The following is a 17,762-nucleotide window of genomic DNA, read 5'->3' on the forward strand; positions in this document are numbered from 1 at the left end:
CTTTTTCAACTCCAGGAGTTGATAAAGAAAGGAACAATGAATAGGGCATTACAGTAATTGTACTAAAACCCCATTTATTGCCATAGAATAAAAACCAAACCTCTCTGCTGAACTGCACCCATTAATCTGCACACATTAGGAAAATGAGGACTGCAACACTGAAAGAATTACAGAGAGGTGACAGAAGGGGAATAAAAAGAAAGAGCAAACAAAGGTACCATCAACGTACACTGAAAAAGCTTTTCTGTGACTGCATGAAAACGGAGATGTGAAGATACCATAAAAACAATATTCCCTGGAATTACTCTGCATTAAAGGCTATATTAATCATTCCATGCTCCTAAAAGCAAGCAAGCCACATTTAACACATTACCAGCTCTATTTTAATACTGTCTTTGGAAAGGAATCAGAAGGACAGTGCTTTATGCCTAAAAGCAGACTGAATCTGCAGAGCTGAAAGCAAAGTCTCTTGCAAATTCTCTATGTTCAAAATAAAAGAAACCTGAAGATTCTCCTATCCTCTCTGAATGGAAAGGGGTTGCTTTCAGTATGAGGGGGGCTCCTTTATCCTCTGTTACTTACCCAGCCAAGCCTCCAACATTTACAGCTGAGGCTAATGGAGAAGGAAGAAGAAAAGAGTCAGGAGTTGCACCCAGGATTTATTAAAGACCATTATTTCATGTGTGCATCTAGCAAGGGTTGGTCTTCCTGCAACACTGAAGTCACCTTGTGTTTTATCATTCTCACCTCACAGCCCACTCTTCATATCAGAACCACAGAATCTCAGGTTTAAGGGACCTCAAGGATCACCTGGTCCAACCTTTCTAGGCAAAGCATGACCTAGACTGGATGTCCCAGCTCCTTGTCCAGCTGAATCTTAACAGTGTCCAACACTGGGGAATCCACCACTTCCCTGGGGAGATTATTCCAGTGACTGATAGTTCTCGTTAGGAAAACGTTTCCTCTTGCAAGCTGTCAGAATCTCCCCAGAAGTAATTGTGTTTTATGGTACCTTAAGATCTCTCAGTTCTCATGCACCAACTGTTGGTTAAGCGCAGTTCAGAAAGAGCAAAGGGCCATGCAAGTCTCTATACACATAACTAGACACATCAGGTTTTACAACAGATGGCAACACAGGGGAGCAATATGTTCTTCAACACGTCAGGTGTCTTATCACTATTCAATAGGAATTAATTAGCTGAGGAAACTTCATAAACCCAGAGCAAAACCCAACCTTGAGTCATATTCAGACTGGAGAGGAGAAGCTACATGGAGACCTCAGAGCAGCTTCCAGTGTCTGGAGGGGGCTACAAGGATGCTGGGGAGGGACTCTTCATTAGGGACTGTAGTGATAGGACAGGGGGTGATGGGTTCAAACTGAAACAGGGGAAGCTCAGGTTGGGTATAAGGGAGAAGCTCTTCCCCGTGAGGGTGCTGAGGCGCACAGGGGCTTGGAGCAAGCTGCTCCAGTGGAAGGGGTCCCTGCCTGTGGCAGGGGCTGGAACTGGGTGAGCTTTAAGGTCCCTTCCCACACAAACCATCCCGATTCTATGGTGCCTACTAGAAGCACAACCACCTTGCTGCTGAATCCCGCAGGTAGAACTCGAGTAGGAGAGAACAAGTTGCACATTTGTCCTTTCTGCACTAATTAAATAAAGAGTTCTGGAGCTACCCAAGATTTCCAAGAACCACGTCCAGGTTCTTGCTTTTCCTCCTCCTCCCTTTTAAGCCAGATACTTTTATCTTTAGGGAGCTAATGAAGCAAGATGCCAACTCACTCTCTTAACAGCTTTCTCCCTCCTCCTTCTTGCACCTTCATTTGTATTCATGGTACTTCACCACTAAGTACTGAGGGTGCAAAGCTAGTGTTAAAGAAAAGGTATCATTACTGACTATAACAGCATTAATAATGTGTCATAATCCATAGAGTACAAGAAGCACAATCAAGAACATTCAAATCAATTTTTAACATTAAAGTCCATTAACTGAAACACATTGGGAGCAAGAAGGAATCAGAACACCCTGAGCTCTCAGCACTGGCTTTGTAGAACAAGCAAGCTGCTGACTTAGACAAACAGAAAACATTATGTCTTGGCACCTGTCTTCTCATTATGCACAATCACAAAGTAAGTGAGTTTAGATGGTCCCCTGAACTTCCTGCTTCTCACTGGGGGATGCTAAGAAGTGATAACTAAGCTCTTGCTATGGTGGGTCTACAGGCAACACCCTAAAGAAGGCAAAGACAGTGCTTGAGGTGCACTCTGCTTACCAGGGTGTAGCTGAAGAAGGGGCTTCAGAGCTTTTAGTTAACTGAAATTCAAAACAGCCTCTGTCTGATGTCTTAGCAAAAACCTTCAATATTGCAGCCTTCCAGTGTCTGAAGGGGACTACAAGGATGCTGCAGAAGGACCCTTCATCAGGGACTGTAGCAACAGGACAAGGGGTGATGGGTTCAAACTGAAACAGAAGAAGTCCAAGTTAGATCTAAAGCAGAAGCTCTTCCCTGTGAGGGTGCTGAGGCGCTGGCACAGGGTGCCCAGAGAAGCTGTGGCTGCCCCATCCCTGGCAGTGCTCAAGGTCAGGTTGGACACAGGGGCTTGGAGCAAGCTGCTCCAGTGGAAGGGGTCCCTGCTCATGGCAGGGGCTGGAGCTGGAGGAGCTTTAAGGTCCCTTCCAACCCAAACCAGGCTGGGATTCTGTGATACATGACAACACCTTTTTCAGCTTCCAGCTGCTGCTACACTAAGACCAGCAAGAATGAAACCCAGTTACATCTGCCTGAGGTGTTTAGCAAGTATACCTACACTTGCTCCATCTGAAGATATGTGACACATCAGTCCCCTGCTTCAAGCTTCTCCCTTGATATTGCAGCAGGTCTCTATTGCACCCAACATAATTTTGCTACAAGTGTGCCTTTTACTACGCATTTCTATAGCGGTGAGCTTAATGTCACATATATCTTAATAGTCATTTCAATGCCCATAAGAATCAAATTCAAGACAATAAAACCACTATCACACTACTGCAGAAACAGTTATCAAAAGAATGGCTCCTGCAAGACACTATTTGCTGCTGGTGATGCAGAGCAAAAAGCCTAAAGCAAGGGGGAAACAGGATGATGGGATGAAGTTCTCATTTCCTACTGCTTTTCCTCACCGTTTCTACAAAGGAAAGAAGAAACTGAATTCCTCCGGAAAGCTTATGGAGCAGACAAGAGAGGAGGAACTGTAGGCTTTTTACACATCAGACCTCACCCAATACGTTTTACTTGCCATCACCTTATATGTCTCAGTCCTTCCAGCTGTCTCCAACAGCAAGTACAAAGAGAGAGCACAGCTCCAGAGTCAAACAATCCCTGAGGAACTTGTTCTGCTTCCTTACAAGTAACAGCCAGAGAAAAGAATTACCTGCTATGAGCTGCCATCGCTCCACCAACACTCTCTTTCCCACAACAGCCAGGCTAGTGCAGAATAGGGAAATACATGATACCTTTCTGATATAAGTTGTACCTTATACCAGAATTAATGGAAAACCACAATGGAAGCGACCTGAACAGCACTAAAAGAGTGGCATTTTGCAAAAACAGGGGAAAATTGTTTCTCTCCCAAGCACTAAGACATCACATGCCTCGTGCCGCATCCAGAGCAGCAGCAGAGTTGGCTTCGGCAGCTGGTCTGAACAAAGGGTCCCTGTCCACTAGCTCCAGGCTGCAGAGAGCCAGGATCTCATCATCAACCCTGTCTCTAAGGATGGGGTTTCATCACCATGCTGTCCGAGGGAGCTCCTACCCATGCGGACTCAGTGTTTCCCACCTAAGGGGAATCCTCTGAACCCACACCCATTTTTATGTTCATTCTAAAAGAAATAAGAAGGAAATTTAACTTTTTGATGTGGTGTTGCTGTGCTTCAATGACCCAGCATCACATTCTACCCTCTCCATAAACAGAATAACACAATGGTTTGGGTTGGAAGGGACCTTAAAGCTCATCCAGCTCCAACCCCTACCACAGGCAGGGACCCCTTCCACTGGAGCAGCTTGCTCCAAGCCCCTGTGTCCAACCTGGCCTTGAGCACTGCCAGGGATGGGGCAGCCACAGCTTCTCTGGGCACCCTGTGCCAGCGCCTCAGCACCCTCACAGGGAAGAGCTTCTGCCTAAGAGCTCAGCTCAGTCTCCCCTCGGGCAGGTTCAAGCCATTCCCCTTGTCTTACCTTTCTCCACTGGCCCCTTATCATGTCCTGGAGCTCTTTGTGCCAGTAATGCTTAGCAGTAAAGCAATCCAATCTCATGTAACTGCACATGTCCCTACTACCCAGGTAAACATCTAATGCTTTACGTATTTAAGCCTTTTAGACTCGCAGTAACAGTGAACACACAAGAACAAAACCGAAGTGCAATATAACAAATAACAAAAGAATATCTGGCTTTCCATCACAAATCTGAAGTTGCTATTTCGCCCTGTTTGACCCACACATGAGGGAAACTACTGTCTGAGAAATGCCTCTGAGCTACAAAACTATCTGTTCCCATCTCCAGCCACTTTACTTGGGAGCAAGAACTGTATCCTCACCGGAAGAGCTTAATAACTGAAAAGACTGGGAAAGGGATCTCTAACCACTGCTTCAACCCCTCCCAGTGCTCTGTCATATGTCACTAAACTCATTTTAGACAGGAGTCAATGCCAGCTCCTGTGATTGGGAGCAAATGCCAACCTCATGAAGTTTAACCATGCCAAGTGCAAGGTCCTACACCTGGGTTGCAGCAATCCCAGACACAGCTACAGGCTGGGCAGAGAAGAGATTCAGAGCAGCCCAAGGAGAAAGAATTGGGGGTGCTGGTCAGTGAAAAAATGAACATAAGCCAGGTTCAGTGTGGGCTTGCAGCCCAGAAAGCAACCGTATCCTGGGCTGCATCAAAAGGAGCGTGACCAGCAGGTCGAAGGAGGTGATCCTGCCCCTTTTTTCTGCTCTTCTGAGACCTCACTTGGAGCATTGTGTGCAGTTCTGGTGTCCTCAACATAAAAAGGACATGGAACTGTTGGAACAAGTCCAGAGGAAGCCACGAGGATGATCAGGGGACTGGAGCACCTCCCATATGAAGACAGGCTGAGAAAGTTGGGGCTGTTCAGGCTGGAGAAGAGAAGGCTGCGTGGAGACCTCATAGCAGCCTTCCAGTATCTGAAGGGGGCCTATAGGGATGCTGGGGAGGGACTCTTCATTAGGGACTGTAGTGATAGGACAAGGGGTAATGGGTTAAAACTTAAACAGGGGAAGTTTAGATTGGATATAAGGAGGAAATTCTTTCCTGTGAGGGTGGTGAGGCACTGGAATGGGTTGCCCAGGGAGGTTGTGAATGCTCCATCCCTGGCAGTGTTCAAGGCCAGGTTGGACGAGGCCTTGGGTGAGATGGTTTAGTGTGAGGTGTCCCTGCCCATGGCAGGGGGGTTGGAACTGGATGATCTTGAGGTCCTTTCCAACCCGAACTATTCTATGAGTCTATGACTCTAAATCCCGTTCTTACAGACGTGCCAAGTTGTTCTTTGCACACTGCTGCCCAACAGAGCAGCAGGGAAGTCCACAGGAGAAAGGTTGTCAAAGCCAAACCAGTGAACAGCATCAGCAGAGATGCCAAAAAAGTGCAGAACAGACTTAAGCAAGGTCACAGAGCTCACTGTCAACAGCTACGGAGGTACTGCTGACAGGTTGTGAAGGAGGAGGCAGTTAGAGGCTGCCAGGTCAAAGTCATACCTTCTAGAGCAACTCTGATTTGCAGTGGCAGCCCAAATAGCTACAGAGCTACTCTAAGAGCAGCCATAAACTGCTTTTTACTTGTCAAGCCAACTTACCAAAAACACCATTGGGAAAACCACCACTGCAGCTGCACCAGTTACCCTTCACACTGGAATTAAAACCAAAAACAAAACCACAACACAGGGCACACCAATCCCAGATGGGAGGAGTTCAAAACAAGTCTCTGAAGTCCACCCCACTGAAGAGACTTGGTCAACGCAGTATCAGGAAGCAATGGCTTGATGGAAACAACCAACACCTCCTAGTCACGATAAGTAAAGATAACAGGCAAGAGTCAGACAGCACAGCAGCAGGAGGTGGATGAAGCTCTGTATCTATAGCACACATCCTCTGCTAGAGAAGTGATTCAGCCTCCACACACTGCAAACGAGTGAAGAGAGCTTGCAGTTCATCACTGCAGGGCTTATAGATGCCATCTGCCCCAGTTCTAAGCCTCCAAAGATAAACACTATTCCCCACCAACATGAAGGGTGAAACAGGGGCAGCTGGGTGAGCAGGAAGGAAGGAAGGAATCCAAGCAAGGACAAGACAACGGGCGATGCCTGCAGAAAACTGGTAGGTATTCAGAGCACAGGGTGCCCAGAGAAGCTGTGGCTGCCCCATCCCTGGCAGCGTTCAAGGCCAGGTTGGACACAGGGGCTTGGAGCAAGCCGTGGTAGGGGTTGGAGCTGGATGAGCTTTAAGGTCCCTTCCAACAAAAACCATTCTATGGTTGTATGACAAGATATAAGAAATAAAGAGCCCTGAAATCATTAAACAGCATATGACACATGGAAAAACATAAAAAGGAAAATAATCAGGTAGCAAAAAGCTTCCATGTCAAAATCGACAGTTTTGTATCCTAAGTACATTTCACTCAGAAGGTACTAAGCAATATACATTGGTACACACAGAGCCTGAGGCCATCAGTGCATTCAGCAGCCAAGGCCAGACATGAGAAAAACACCACCATTGACTAACATTCTATACACTTCAATGTAAGCATTATTTTCTATATATTAAATAGAGTCATAAAATGGTTTGTGTTGGAAGGGACCTTAAAGCTCATCCAGCTCCAACCCCTGCCACGGGCAGGGACCCCTTCCACTGGAGCAGCTTGCTCCAAGCCCCTGTGTCCAACCTGGCCTTGAGCACTGCCAGGGATGGGGCAGCCACAGCTTCTCTGGGCACCCTGTGCCAGCGCCTCAGCACCCTCACAGGGAAGAGCTTCTGCCTAAGAGCTCAGCTCAGTCTCCCCTCGGGCAGGTTCAAGCCATTCCCCTTGGCCTGTCCCTACAGGCCCTTGTCCCAAGCCCCTCTCCAGCTTTCCTGCAGCCCCTTTAGGCACTGGAGCTGCTCTAAGGTCTCCCCTTCAGGAGCCTTCTCTTCTCCAGGCTGCCCCAGCCCAGCTCTCTCAGCCTGGCTCCAGAGCAGAGCTGCTCCAGCCCTCGCAGCATCTCCATGGCCTCCTCTGGCCTCGCTCCAACAGCTCCACGTCCCTCTTGTGTTGGAGCCCCAAATCAAACAAGCTCTGACAACAAACCATTAGCTCTTCCCATTGCTTAAAAAACAGTAAGTAAAACCCCCACTTCTTAGCATCTTGATGTTTCTTTTTATTCATGCCCTTATATTTGGGGACAATATCCTTATATTTAGTCAAGAGAAAGTCTCAGTGTTCTCACAGACCGTTATCTCTAACTTTCCTGGCCCACATGACATATTAACCATCTCTCCACTTAGTCACTCAGCTGCAGTGCAACCCCTCCTTTGGAGGACACTACCCATAGGCCATTCCAAGCCACTGCCTTGACAATCCACAGCCATTCCAGGGTCATGATTTGCTCTCTGGAGTCATCTGCACAGCAGATTTTTTGCAGCAAGAGTCCTTTCATATTGTTCACCAGCTGCGTCAGGACTTGGAATCTCAAAGCATCAACGACTTCCATCTGGCTCAGCATCGGGATGTTTCCTGCTGCAGGGTCCACTACAGGGATACTTCTGACATTGATCTCACCTCACTCCTGATGCATGGCCTTTGCAACAGATACTACACCACATACAGCACAATGAAGCAGAAGCAACTCCTCACTAAAAGCACCCAATTACATTCCATGAACCATTCCCTGCTGCCAATATTCTTTCCTGCAGACCAGCTGGCAGGATTAGGAAGATGTTCAAGCATCAGCTGGAAGGCAGGCTGGAGACACAGCTTTCAATGATCCCACATCCCTGCCCCTTCCAATTCCCTTTGGCCTTATGCAGGGACCACAAGCACCATCTTATTTCTTCTGAAGTATTTTATTCTATGTATGTAAAATAGGAAAGCTCTCCTCTGCTAACACAACACAGCTGAAGGTCCTTAGGCACTCGGTTTGGGTACATTCTGGCATCATCAGCTCCTTGTTTAGCATCAGTTACTCCTCCTGGGACCCATGGGCTATTGAGCTCTGTTCCCTAAACATGTGCTATTTTATTCCATTCAGCTTCAAACTGAGTGATGTCAGTACTTCCGTGCTTTGTTCCGAGGAGGAGGAGAAGGCAGAGCAAACACAAACACCCAGGGCTGGAATTTCAACTGGTATCTGCATGCTGGAAGGAGCTCTCAGGCACATCATGGCTCATGTGCTTTCACATATCCAGCCTGCACTACCAGATGAACACAGTCAAAGCTGCTCAGGAGCTGTGCTTCCAGGAATCACTGCCAGCACTCGGTTAGGAGCTCACCACCTCAAGCCAAGAGGTTCCTTCAGGAGGAAGACATTTCTCCATGATGCTACCAGAAACACCCCCCACACATAGGGCTCCTATGGGAAGGCTCTTTTATTACAGTGAGCTTCCAAAACCCCTGCACCAAGCTCCAACTTGGAGCTGTTCAGGCAGGTTTTCAGGCTTCATATTAATTTCTGTAGAATAAATGGTTAAGTAACACAGCTAGTACAACAACAGAGATACACACAACAGAGCGCCTTAGGAAACCAAGTGTCTACAAGCACTTACGTGGATTACGTACACTTTTACTCCCATTTGTGTTCATAAATTACAATGCAAATCCTGCATCACTCACTCCCTGGTATTTAACCTGCCCAAGGGGAGACTGAGCTGAGCTCTTAGGCAGAAGCTCTTCCCTGTGAGGGTGCTGAGGCGCTGGCACAGGGTGCCCAGAGAAGCTGTGGCTGCCCCATCCCTGGCAGTGCTCAAGGCCAGGTTGGACACAGGGGCTTGGAGCAACCTGCTCTAGCGGAAGGGGTCCCTGCCTGTGGCAGGGGGTGGAGCTGGAGGAGCTTTAAGGTTCCTTCCAACCCAACCCAGGCTGGGATTCTATGTTTGGTTTTCTATGATAGTTTCTTTGTCCTGCAAGTGAGCTGAGAGGAGGGACTCTCAGGAAAATCAGGGTATTTGTATGATTTTCTTGTCCTCTAGGAAGACATTTTACTCCTCCAACACCCTTCAGTAAAACCAGCCACCACAAACCTCCAAAATCAAGTTATTAAAAGGTTTGTGCTAAAATGACATCAACAGCTCCCTAAATAAAGCAGCTGTGCTAAGAAATAGTATTTTAAAACCCCCAAATTCAAGTATCATGGCCAATAGCTACTTCGGTTATCCATCTGTTTTGTTACATGCATGGATACATGATGACATGTAACAGTTCTCAATGCGATTGTTTTAGTTTAGTGACAAAGCTACATGGAGCAGAAAAGTATTCCCAGAGATATTTCATGTTTTGCTGATGAAACTGAAATTCAACAACTGCTGCTGTGTGTGTCACAAGCTTTAACATCAGAAACCGCATTTAATGCCCAAAATACATAAACAGGGAGAGATTAATCCCATAAATATACAAATGCTTGCACAACAGCAGCCTGAAAGTGCAGATAGTTCTTGGAATTCTGAAGCTTTCTTTTCCAACATTTCTTTTGGTTTAGATTTCAACTTCCCCCCAAAAAAAAAATTAAAAGAGAAAGAGGAAAGTACTCCAATAATTCCTTAAGGAATTCATGAAAGCATTATCCAGAAAACAGCTATTGAGAGAATAGCCTTGGGATCTACCACAGGGCAGAAAACTGAACTTAAAGGGTTTGAAAGTTTACAAAAAAATTTAAAAAAACTGATTTTTCAGTGGTCCATTTCCCTGTAGGCCAAAGATGGCCCACAAAGAACAGCCCATGTGTTTATAGAATGGGTTGGAAGGGACCTTAAAGCTCATCCAGATCCAGCCCCTACCACAAGCAGGGACCCCTTCCACTGGAGCAGCTTGCTCCAAGCCCCTGTGTCCAACCTGGCCTTGAGCACTGCCAGGGATGGGGCAGCCACAGCTTCTCTGGGCACCCTGTGCCAGCACCTCAGCACCCTCACAGGGAAGAGCTTCTTCCTTGCATCTAACCTGAACTTCCCCTATTTCAGTTTGAACCCGTTACCCCCTGTCCTGTCACTACAGTCCCTAATGAAGAGTCCCTCCCCAGCATCCCTATAGGCCCCCTTCAGATACTGGAAGGTTGCTATGAGGTCTCCACACAGCCTTCTCTTCTCCAGGCTGAACAGCCCCAACTTTCTCAGCCTGTCTTCATATGGGAGGTGCTCCAGTCCCCGATCATCCTCGTGGCCTCCTCTGAACTTGCTCCAACAGCTCCATGTCCTTCTGATGTTGGGGACACCAGAACTGTGCACAGTGCTCTAAGGGGTCTCACAAGAGCAGAGTAGAGGCGCAGTGATGAGCTGCCACTCCATGTTTCGTGAGAGTTTCAGACTTGTACCCAATAGGAGAGGCCAGACTGACATCTTCAACAGAGTAAATACTTTAAAACTGGATTAGCACTAGCTCCCCATTTGTGCTTTGATCCATTCATCTAAGTCAGCTTTTAGCCATTTATCTCCAGTTGGACCCACCTACAGGTATTTAATGAGACTTATTGGATTTCAGTCCCGGAGGACTACTAAAGGATGAGACAAAGCATATCCTGCATGTGTTCTGCAGCCAACACTGGACAAACTCCAGAAACACAACCATTGCAAAGAAAACTTATTGCAATGCTTATGCTTGTAGCTGCAAACTGACAAAGGCTTCCAGGACACTAAGCTGCATCCAGTTTACTTTCCTCTTTGATGAAAGCTCTGCCTATGCAGAAAAGAAAAGGCATTTATGATACTGTGAGGGCAGTGAGGCACTGGAATGGGCTGCCCAAGGAAGTTGTGAATGCTTCATCCCTGGTAATGTTCAAGGCCAGTTTGGACAGAGCCCTGGGTGCCATGGTTTAGTGTGAGGTGTCCCTGCCCATGGCAGGGGGTTGGAACTGGTTGATCTTACGCTCTTTTCCAACCCTAACTATTCTATGATTCTATACAAGGAAAGCTGTGCAAAGCATGGTACCTCATCTGAAATCAGAGTCCTATCAGTGCACCTAAATCAAGTATTTAGAGCAATAAGAGACGAAGAGGAAAACTACAAAAACCACCATGGTATCTGAAATTCCAGAATGGTTTTTTCCCCTGAATTAAAACCAAACCAAAACCTTCAAATCAGGACATTAACCCACTGATACTTCCAAACCTGTGTACAATGTAAAGTGTAAATCCTTGTCTTGTGAAAATTCCCTCTCCCCTTTGATTTTCTAGGATCAAGAGTGTAAACTGAAAGTGCCAGGTTGGACGGGGCTTGGAGCAAGCTGCTCTAGTGGAAGGTGTCCCTACCCATGGCAAAGTTGGAGCTGGATGAGCTTTAAGGTCCCTTCCAACCCAAACCAGGCTGTGGTTCTATGACTTTTCCTTTTGTGCAGTTGCTGACAAGACTGTGCTCTGATGCATCCTAAACTGATAGAGTAAAAACGCCCATGCAGTATTTGCTGATGCATTAGCATAGGACCATTTTAGTAAATGATGTGCAGGTTCAGTCTCCTAGAGACAACATACTCTGTTTTATTTTGTGATACCTCATGCTGTCTTTTAATTCCCTGCTTCCTACCAGGATGCATTTCTGTAGTCCCCATCCCTGGCATCACATGAAGCAGAGGTAAGGTCCTGGTAGGTGAATTGTACTTCTGAAATTAATGACCTTAATTTCACTGTAGGCATGTGCTTGATTACTCTCAGTTTACTCAGCAGCCACTATTGCTCTCTCTCTGAATGAACACTTCTTGCAAGGAAGAGATTGGAAAGGGATAAAGATAACAGGTAAGTGGAAGTAAGTGCACACTCCTGTTTGTTTTCATCCAGGTCAGTAACAACATTGCAAATGGGGGATTGTTCCAAGAAATGATTCCTGTAGGGACTTACCAGAAATACTGTTTTTTCCTCCTAGAACACATATGGACTTCCTGCTGTCAGCCGGCCCCATGTGAGTGTGATACAGAGCAGTTATTTCACTCTACAGAGTAAGTTCTCAGTCAGTTCAGGGATTTTTCAGCTGTCAATTATGGAATTGTGGAATGATTTGAGTTGGAAGGGGCCTTAAAGCTCACCCAGCTCCAACCCCTGCCACGGGCAGGGACCCCTTCCACTGGAGCAGCTTGCTCCAAGCCCCTGTGTCCAACCTGGCCTTGAACACTGCCAGGGATGGGGCAGCCACAGCTTCTCTGAGCACCCTGTGCCAGCGCCTCAAAGGGAAGAGCTTCTGCCTAAGAGCTCAGCTCAGTCTCCCCTCGGGCAGGTTCAAGCCATTCCCCTTGGCCTGTCCCTACAGTCCCTTGTCCCAAGCCCCTCTCCAGCTTTCCTGCAGCCCCTTTAGGCACTGGAGCTGCTCTCAGGTCTCCCCTTCAGGAGTCTTCTCTTCTCCAGGCTGCCCCAGCCCAGCTCTCTCAGCCTGGCTCCAGAGCAGAGCTGCTCCAGCCCTTGCAGCATCTCCATGGCCTCCTGTGGCCTCTCTCCAGCAGCTCCATGTCCCTCTTGTGCTGTTACCCCAGAGCTGGATGCAGGGCTGCAGGGCGGGTTCTCACAAGATATGCTACAGAAGCAGAACTATAGATATATATATGTATATATATATGTATACATACACAGTTACAGAACTACAAACTGATTTTAAGACACTTGTGTCTGTGACCCATTATCTTTGACATTATACAGGCAATTAGGAAGCATCTACCCAGGAATCACGTGATGTTTTTAAGCAGTAACACTCAACACATCATCCTGCATAGATACCCAGCACTATCTTCGTCAAGGCTTTGCATTTATGAAGCTGTCCAAAACCCAGGAACACCTTGCCTGCAACGTAGAGCTCACACCTTCTTACTAATCATAGTAAGGGCACGACTATCCATGTTTTCCAGTGACTCAGTTGGAATAGCAGAGGAAAGTAGAGTCAGCATCCTGAAAATTAACTGGATCTCAGTGAGCACAAGCCCTGCAACCTATAAGTTCTTCTGTACCTGACCACATAGGGACACCCATGGCACTGTTTTTCTATTTCACCATTTACTTAAAAAAATAAAAAAGAAAATAGCAATTAAACTATCACAGTACTGCCCCAATTACACCATATCTGTGCACACTATGAATACAAAGGCATTTTAAAGGTGATACCTGCATTAAGGATAATAGCACCAGTTCTTACTGCAGTTCTAAGCCCAAAGGAAAAGGGTTAAGTAACAGCAGAAGTCAAGAGGATTTGGAAGCTGCTAGTGCCACTTTATGCTATCTCAGAAGCACTATTCAGGCTCCCAGACTTCCTAAAGCAGCTCATTACATCTCCTCTCACTAGCATAAGGAGGAACACCAGAATTACCATTTTCACATCCCACTAAAAGCAGAAAACAGGAGACTGAGCAGCCACGATCCACAGCCACTTGTCACACCGGCAGCATGCAGCAGATACAAGCAGCTTCTGAAAGCCTCTGATGTCCCTCTTGAGGAAGCCAGACATCCACGTGGCCACCTCAACACGACCACCACACATCTCTCCACTGTCATGAGGCAAGAGAGAAAACACAGAAGGGTAAGGACACGCAGCATCGGGATGGAGAAAAGCTGCTTTTAATTAAGCTCATTGTTTTCCTGTTTCAGATGGTTCCCTTTCTGTTAATCTAATAGCTGCATTATCCCTTTATATCCGCACCCATTCCTCATCCAACCGCCCCACGTGCTGAGTCCTGAATGCTCTCAGGAAGTGGTGCTGAGTCACGCTCACAACTGCCTGCTGAGATAATGCCTGTGCACTACACAGCAGCACTCCTCAGTCTGAGGCTCTTAAATTTAGTTTACACACGTGCTAGACATCCAGGAGCATCCACAAACCCCACCGTGCCAGGAGGAGCAGTGTTTCCTAACCCACCTGTATCCTACCACAGCTTCACTATAGGGATGCTGCAATATTTTGTTCCAACTGCATCACAGTCAGCCAATCTTTGGCACTTGAGATGTTAAGAAAGCTTTATTGTGCACAGGAACATGCTAGTCAAGAAGAGGGAAAAGAGCTATGTATCTAGTTCCAACCCCCTAGTGCATATGAGCTTCCAACCCAAAACCACTCTAGGGTGAATATACACATGTGTATCATACATATATGTTTATTATAGATGCACATCTTGCATATATACACACACATTTCTGAGCTCCCATGACTGGGACCTAAGTAATATAACCCACCACAACAGATACTTTCCTGTTGTTTCTACTGTAGTGAAGCACTCACACTAAGTATATTGCGTGTATGAATCACTAAGGTAGCAGTGCAATTAATCCTGTTTCACTGCCAGACAACACTGATCCAAAGTTAGTCTCCATCACTGATCATGGTAACTAGGAATCAAACTGTTAGCATGCTCAGTTTAACAGTGTCTTCTCCGTTTGCGTTTGGGACTATCCAACCACTGCACCAATTCCCCACAACCACAGAGTTTCACAAGCAGCAATAAATGAAGCATCAGAAGAATCACTATGTCCAGAAGCAACCTTATTTAAGAATATAAAGACATGTAAAGCACGTGTAACCAAAGTGAAAATTCATCTTCCTCAGGAGGAAACCCAGCAACACCAAAAAGAAGCCAAAACTCAACTGAAACAGTGTCTAGCAGAGTGGCACGGGCCAGTGAATCAATACGTGCAATTAACTCTCAATCTGATTTTATCTCTAAGCAACACTTCATCTGAATTTGGACTCTCACAGCCCTATAGCTCAGCAGAGAAATACCCTAATTTCACTGAGGAGCACCCCTCAGCTACCATAACAAAAAACAACCCTATCACAAAGCCGTGACCAACCCCTCTCCAGAGCAGTGGGCACCACAAAAGAACACCAACTGAGCACATAACCCTGTGCTTTTTGTAACTCTGAACCCATGTTTTTCCTTAAATTACATTGAAGACCTGTTCTCCTGCTACATAGGGAAGTTCCCACACTGGATATCCAAATACACTGGAAGTGTATTCTTAAATATGCAATTTATTCCACACTTCTTATTCTCTCATCCTTTCAAATTCACTTCCAGGATATCAATTCCTGGAAAGCCAGGTCTGGGCAATCACCTCCACCACAGCAGCAGATACAAAGTTCCTGCAAAGAGGAACTTGCTTTCTTGTGTTACTGGTTTGTAACACCGGGTATATACTATGTGATGGCTTAGTCATTCCAGTCTTCCTGAAACACCTTACCTGTCCCATGCCACAAAGCAGGGATTTGGAAAGCTTAGTACGTGACAGCCATCCACAGCACTTCTGCTGCTGTGTATGTGTCCTGCATCCCCAACACTCATGCTCCTTACAGCTCTCGCGCAGTGTAACCGGACAGCCAGGAATTCCCAGTGATTTAAAAGCCATGCCTTTGTTTTCTAGGAATGTACACACAGAATTGAAAATCAACTCCTAAAAGTCACTTGGGCTCTCCTTAGACCCAGAAACTCCTTTTTCCTGCTCACGGTGTTTATACAAGGCTTAGCTGTGAGTACCTATGAAAAGCTGTTCTTCACAATCACAGTCCAAGGAATGCGCTGGACATTAAACATGGATTTCCAAATGGAACAGCCAGATTTATTATTTCCTTCCCCGAGACACACGCTCTCACTCGGGCCGAGAAAGTTTTCTCCTCCATAACCCCTAAACCCAGCTTTTACACAAAACGAACCATCTTCACAATCACACCAGGCCCTCTCAGTCCAACACTGCCCAAAGCCACCCGCGCTCGGTTCCGTTTCATTACAGCTAATGGGAGCGGAGATGCTTTAAGCACCAGCACAGAACAATCCCCCTCTGTTCGAAAGGGACGGAAGAAGCCGAGAACGGAATGGATCCGCGGAGAGCAGATCCCCGCGCAGGGGAAACCCCTCATCTGTATGGAAATCACACTGCCTGCGAGAGCCAGAGCCTTCTCCCTTGGGAGCGCCTGGGGATGAGGGCGCACCGGGCAGCACCGCGGATCCAGCGCTGGCAGCGGGTCCTGCGCAGCTGCCGTCAGGAACAAGGGGGAAAGAAACCAATCTGAGAGTAACTCAAAGCCCTCTTCCAGCCAGACAAAGTAAGAGTGGGGAAGAAAACAGAAATGGACAAGAGAAAAAGGCAACTTTTTGAGCGCTCCAAAGGAGGTTTCCACACAACTTCCAAACTCCCCCACCGAAACCCGCGGGTGGGGGCTGCAACCACCGGAGCCGCCACGGGGGTAACCCGGCCCCTCCGCTCCCCATCGCGGCCGCTGCTTCCCTGGGAGCGCGGCCCCGGCCCGGCGCAAGCAGCAGCGCTGAAGGAGAAGAAGGGAAAGAGGGAGGAGAGAGGCCCGCGCCTGGCCGGGGATCCCGCAGCGCAACAGGCGGGCGCAGCGCCGGGACGGGACGGTCCTCACCTACTCCGTACTTCTCCTCCCGCTTGGTGGGGACCCAGCGGGTCATGGCGCTGGGGGATGCGAGAGCCCCGCTCCTACGCCGCCATTTTCCAACCGCGGGACGGGAAAAGTTTCTCCCGACGGCGGAGTCATGTGGTGCGGGCGGAGCCAGCGGCCTGGCGCCCCGGCCGGCCCCGGGGAGGCGGAGGGGAGCGCGGGCTGCCCGCCCCGGCCGGCCGCGGGGCTAAGCTCCACACAACGGAGCGGGCCGAGGCCCCCCTCGAAGGGCATTCAGCGATGGGAAATGCGGCCTCGTCCCGCTGGGTTTATATACAAAGGAGAGCAGAGCGGGGTGGTGCCTGTTTGGCACTCACCCTAATGGTGTAATTGCGTTCCAGGTACACCTGGCCTTGCTCTGCTGCAAAGGGGCTTCACCTGTGCAAAGTCAGCTCGGTATAAAGGCAGCATGGCTGTCCTAGCCAGGCAGGTTAATGGGGAGGTTCTAGTGTTTTTTCGAACACCTGCTCTGAAGAAATCATCAGTTTCTTGTAAGTTGAGAGCTGCGCTGGGTCAGCCTGGAGAAGAGAAGGCTCCTGAAGGGGAGACCTTAGAGCAGCTCCAGTGCCTAAAGGGGCTGCAGGAAAGCTGGAGAGGGGCTTGGGACAAGGGCCTGTAGGGACAGGCCAAGGGGAATGGCTTGAACCTGCCCGAGGGGAGACTGAGCTGAGCTCTTAGGCAGAAGCTCTTCCCTGTGAGGGTGCTGAGGCGCTGGCACAGGGTGCCCAGAGAAGCTGTGGCTGCCCCATCCCTGGCAGTGCTCAAGGCCAGGTTGGACACAGGGGCTTGGAGCAAGCTGCTCCAGTGGAAGGGGTGGTCCCTGCCCGTGGCAGGGGTTGGAGCTGGATGAGCTTTAAGGTCCCTTCCAACACAAACCAGGCTGGGATTCTGTGATTCATGGGGTTTACAGGGTTCTGATCCCCGTAAACCTCTGGCCCTCAAGGATTTCTGGCTGCTTCCTTCCCAGAGGCACAGCACTAAAACAAGGTAATTGCTAATATGTAAGAGCAGCAAGCTGCCCGTGTTTGGGTGTTACCATGTTGATGAGCACACATTTCCAAGTAAATCCTTCCTGGGCCATAAAAATTAGAAACCACCTGATTGCTCAACATAAATCAAAAACCTGGTCCAAACTTAACATCCCCTGCTTAATTTAGACGTGCAATATGTGAT

At 47.9% G+C, this 17,762-nt stretch overlaps 1 protein-coding gene across 3 annotated transcripts in view; it reads right to left on the reverse strand.

Moving 5' to 3' along the window:
- Positions 1 to 16,728, reverse strand: part of LOC133218045 (dedicator of cytokinesis protein 1) — a 180,076-nt gene extending 163,348 nt beyond the window's left edge. For 2 of the 3 annotated variants that reach the window (XM_061364081.1, XM_061364084.1), the window contains exon 1: positions 16,554 to 16,727. In XM_061364081.1, the coding sequence (XP_061220065.1) occupies positions 16,554 to 16,599 (46 nt within the window). In that variant the 5' untranslated portion in view covers positions 16,600 to 16,727. Of the gene's footprint in view, positions 1 to 16,553 lie in introns of all 3 variants that reach the window. The other variant, XM_061364082.1, reaches the window with a different exon arrangement.
- Positions 16,729 to 17,762: the final 1,034 nt, after the last annotated feature.

This window comes from Neopsephotus bourkii, unplaced genomic scaffold, assembly GCF_033783945.1.
Source record: "Neopsephotus bourkii isolate Nb327-2 ecotype Australia unplaced genomic scaffold, CSIRO-AGI_Nbou_v1 NB_1189, whole genome shotgun sequence".
Lineage (NCBI taxonomy): Eukaryota > Metazoa > Chordata > Aves > Psittaciformes > Psittacidae > Neopsephotus > Neopsephotus bourkii.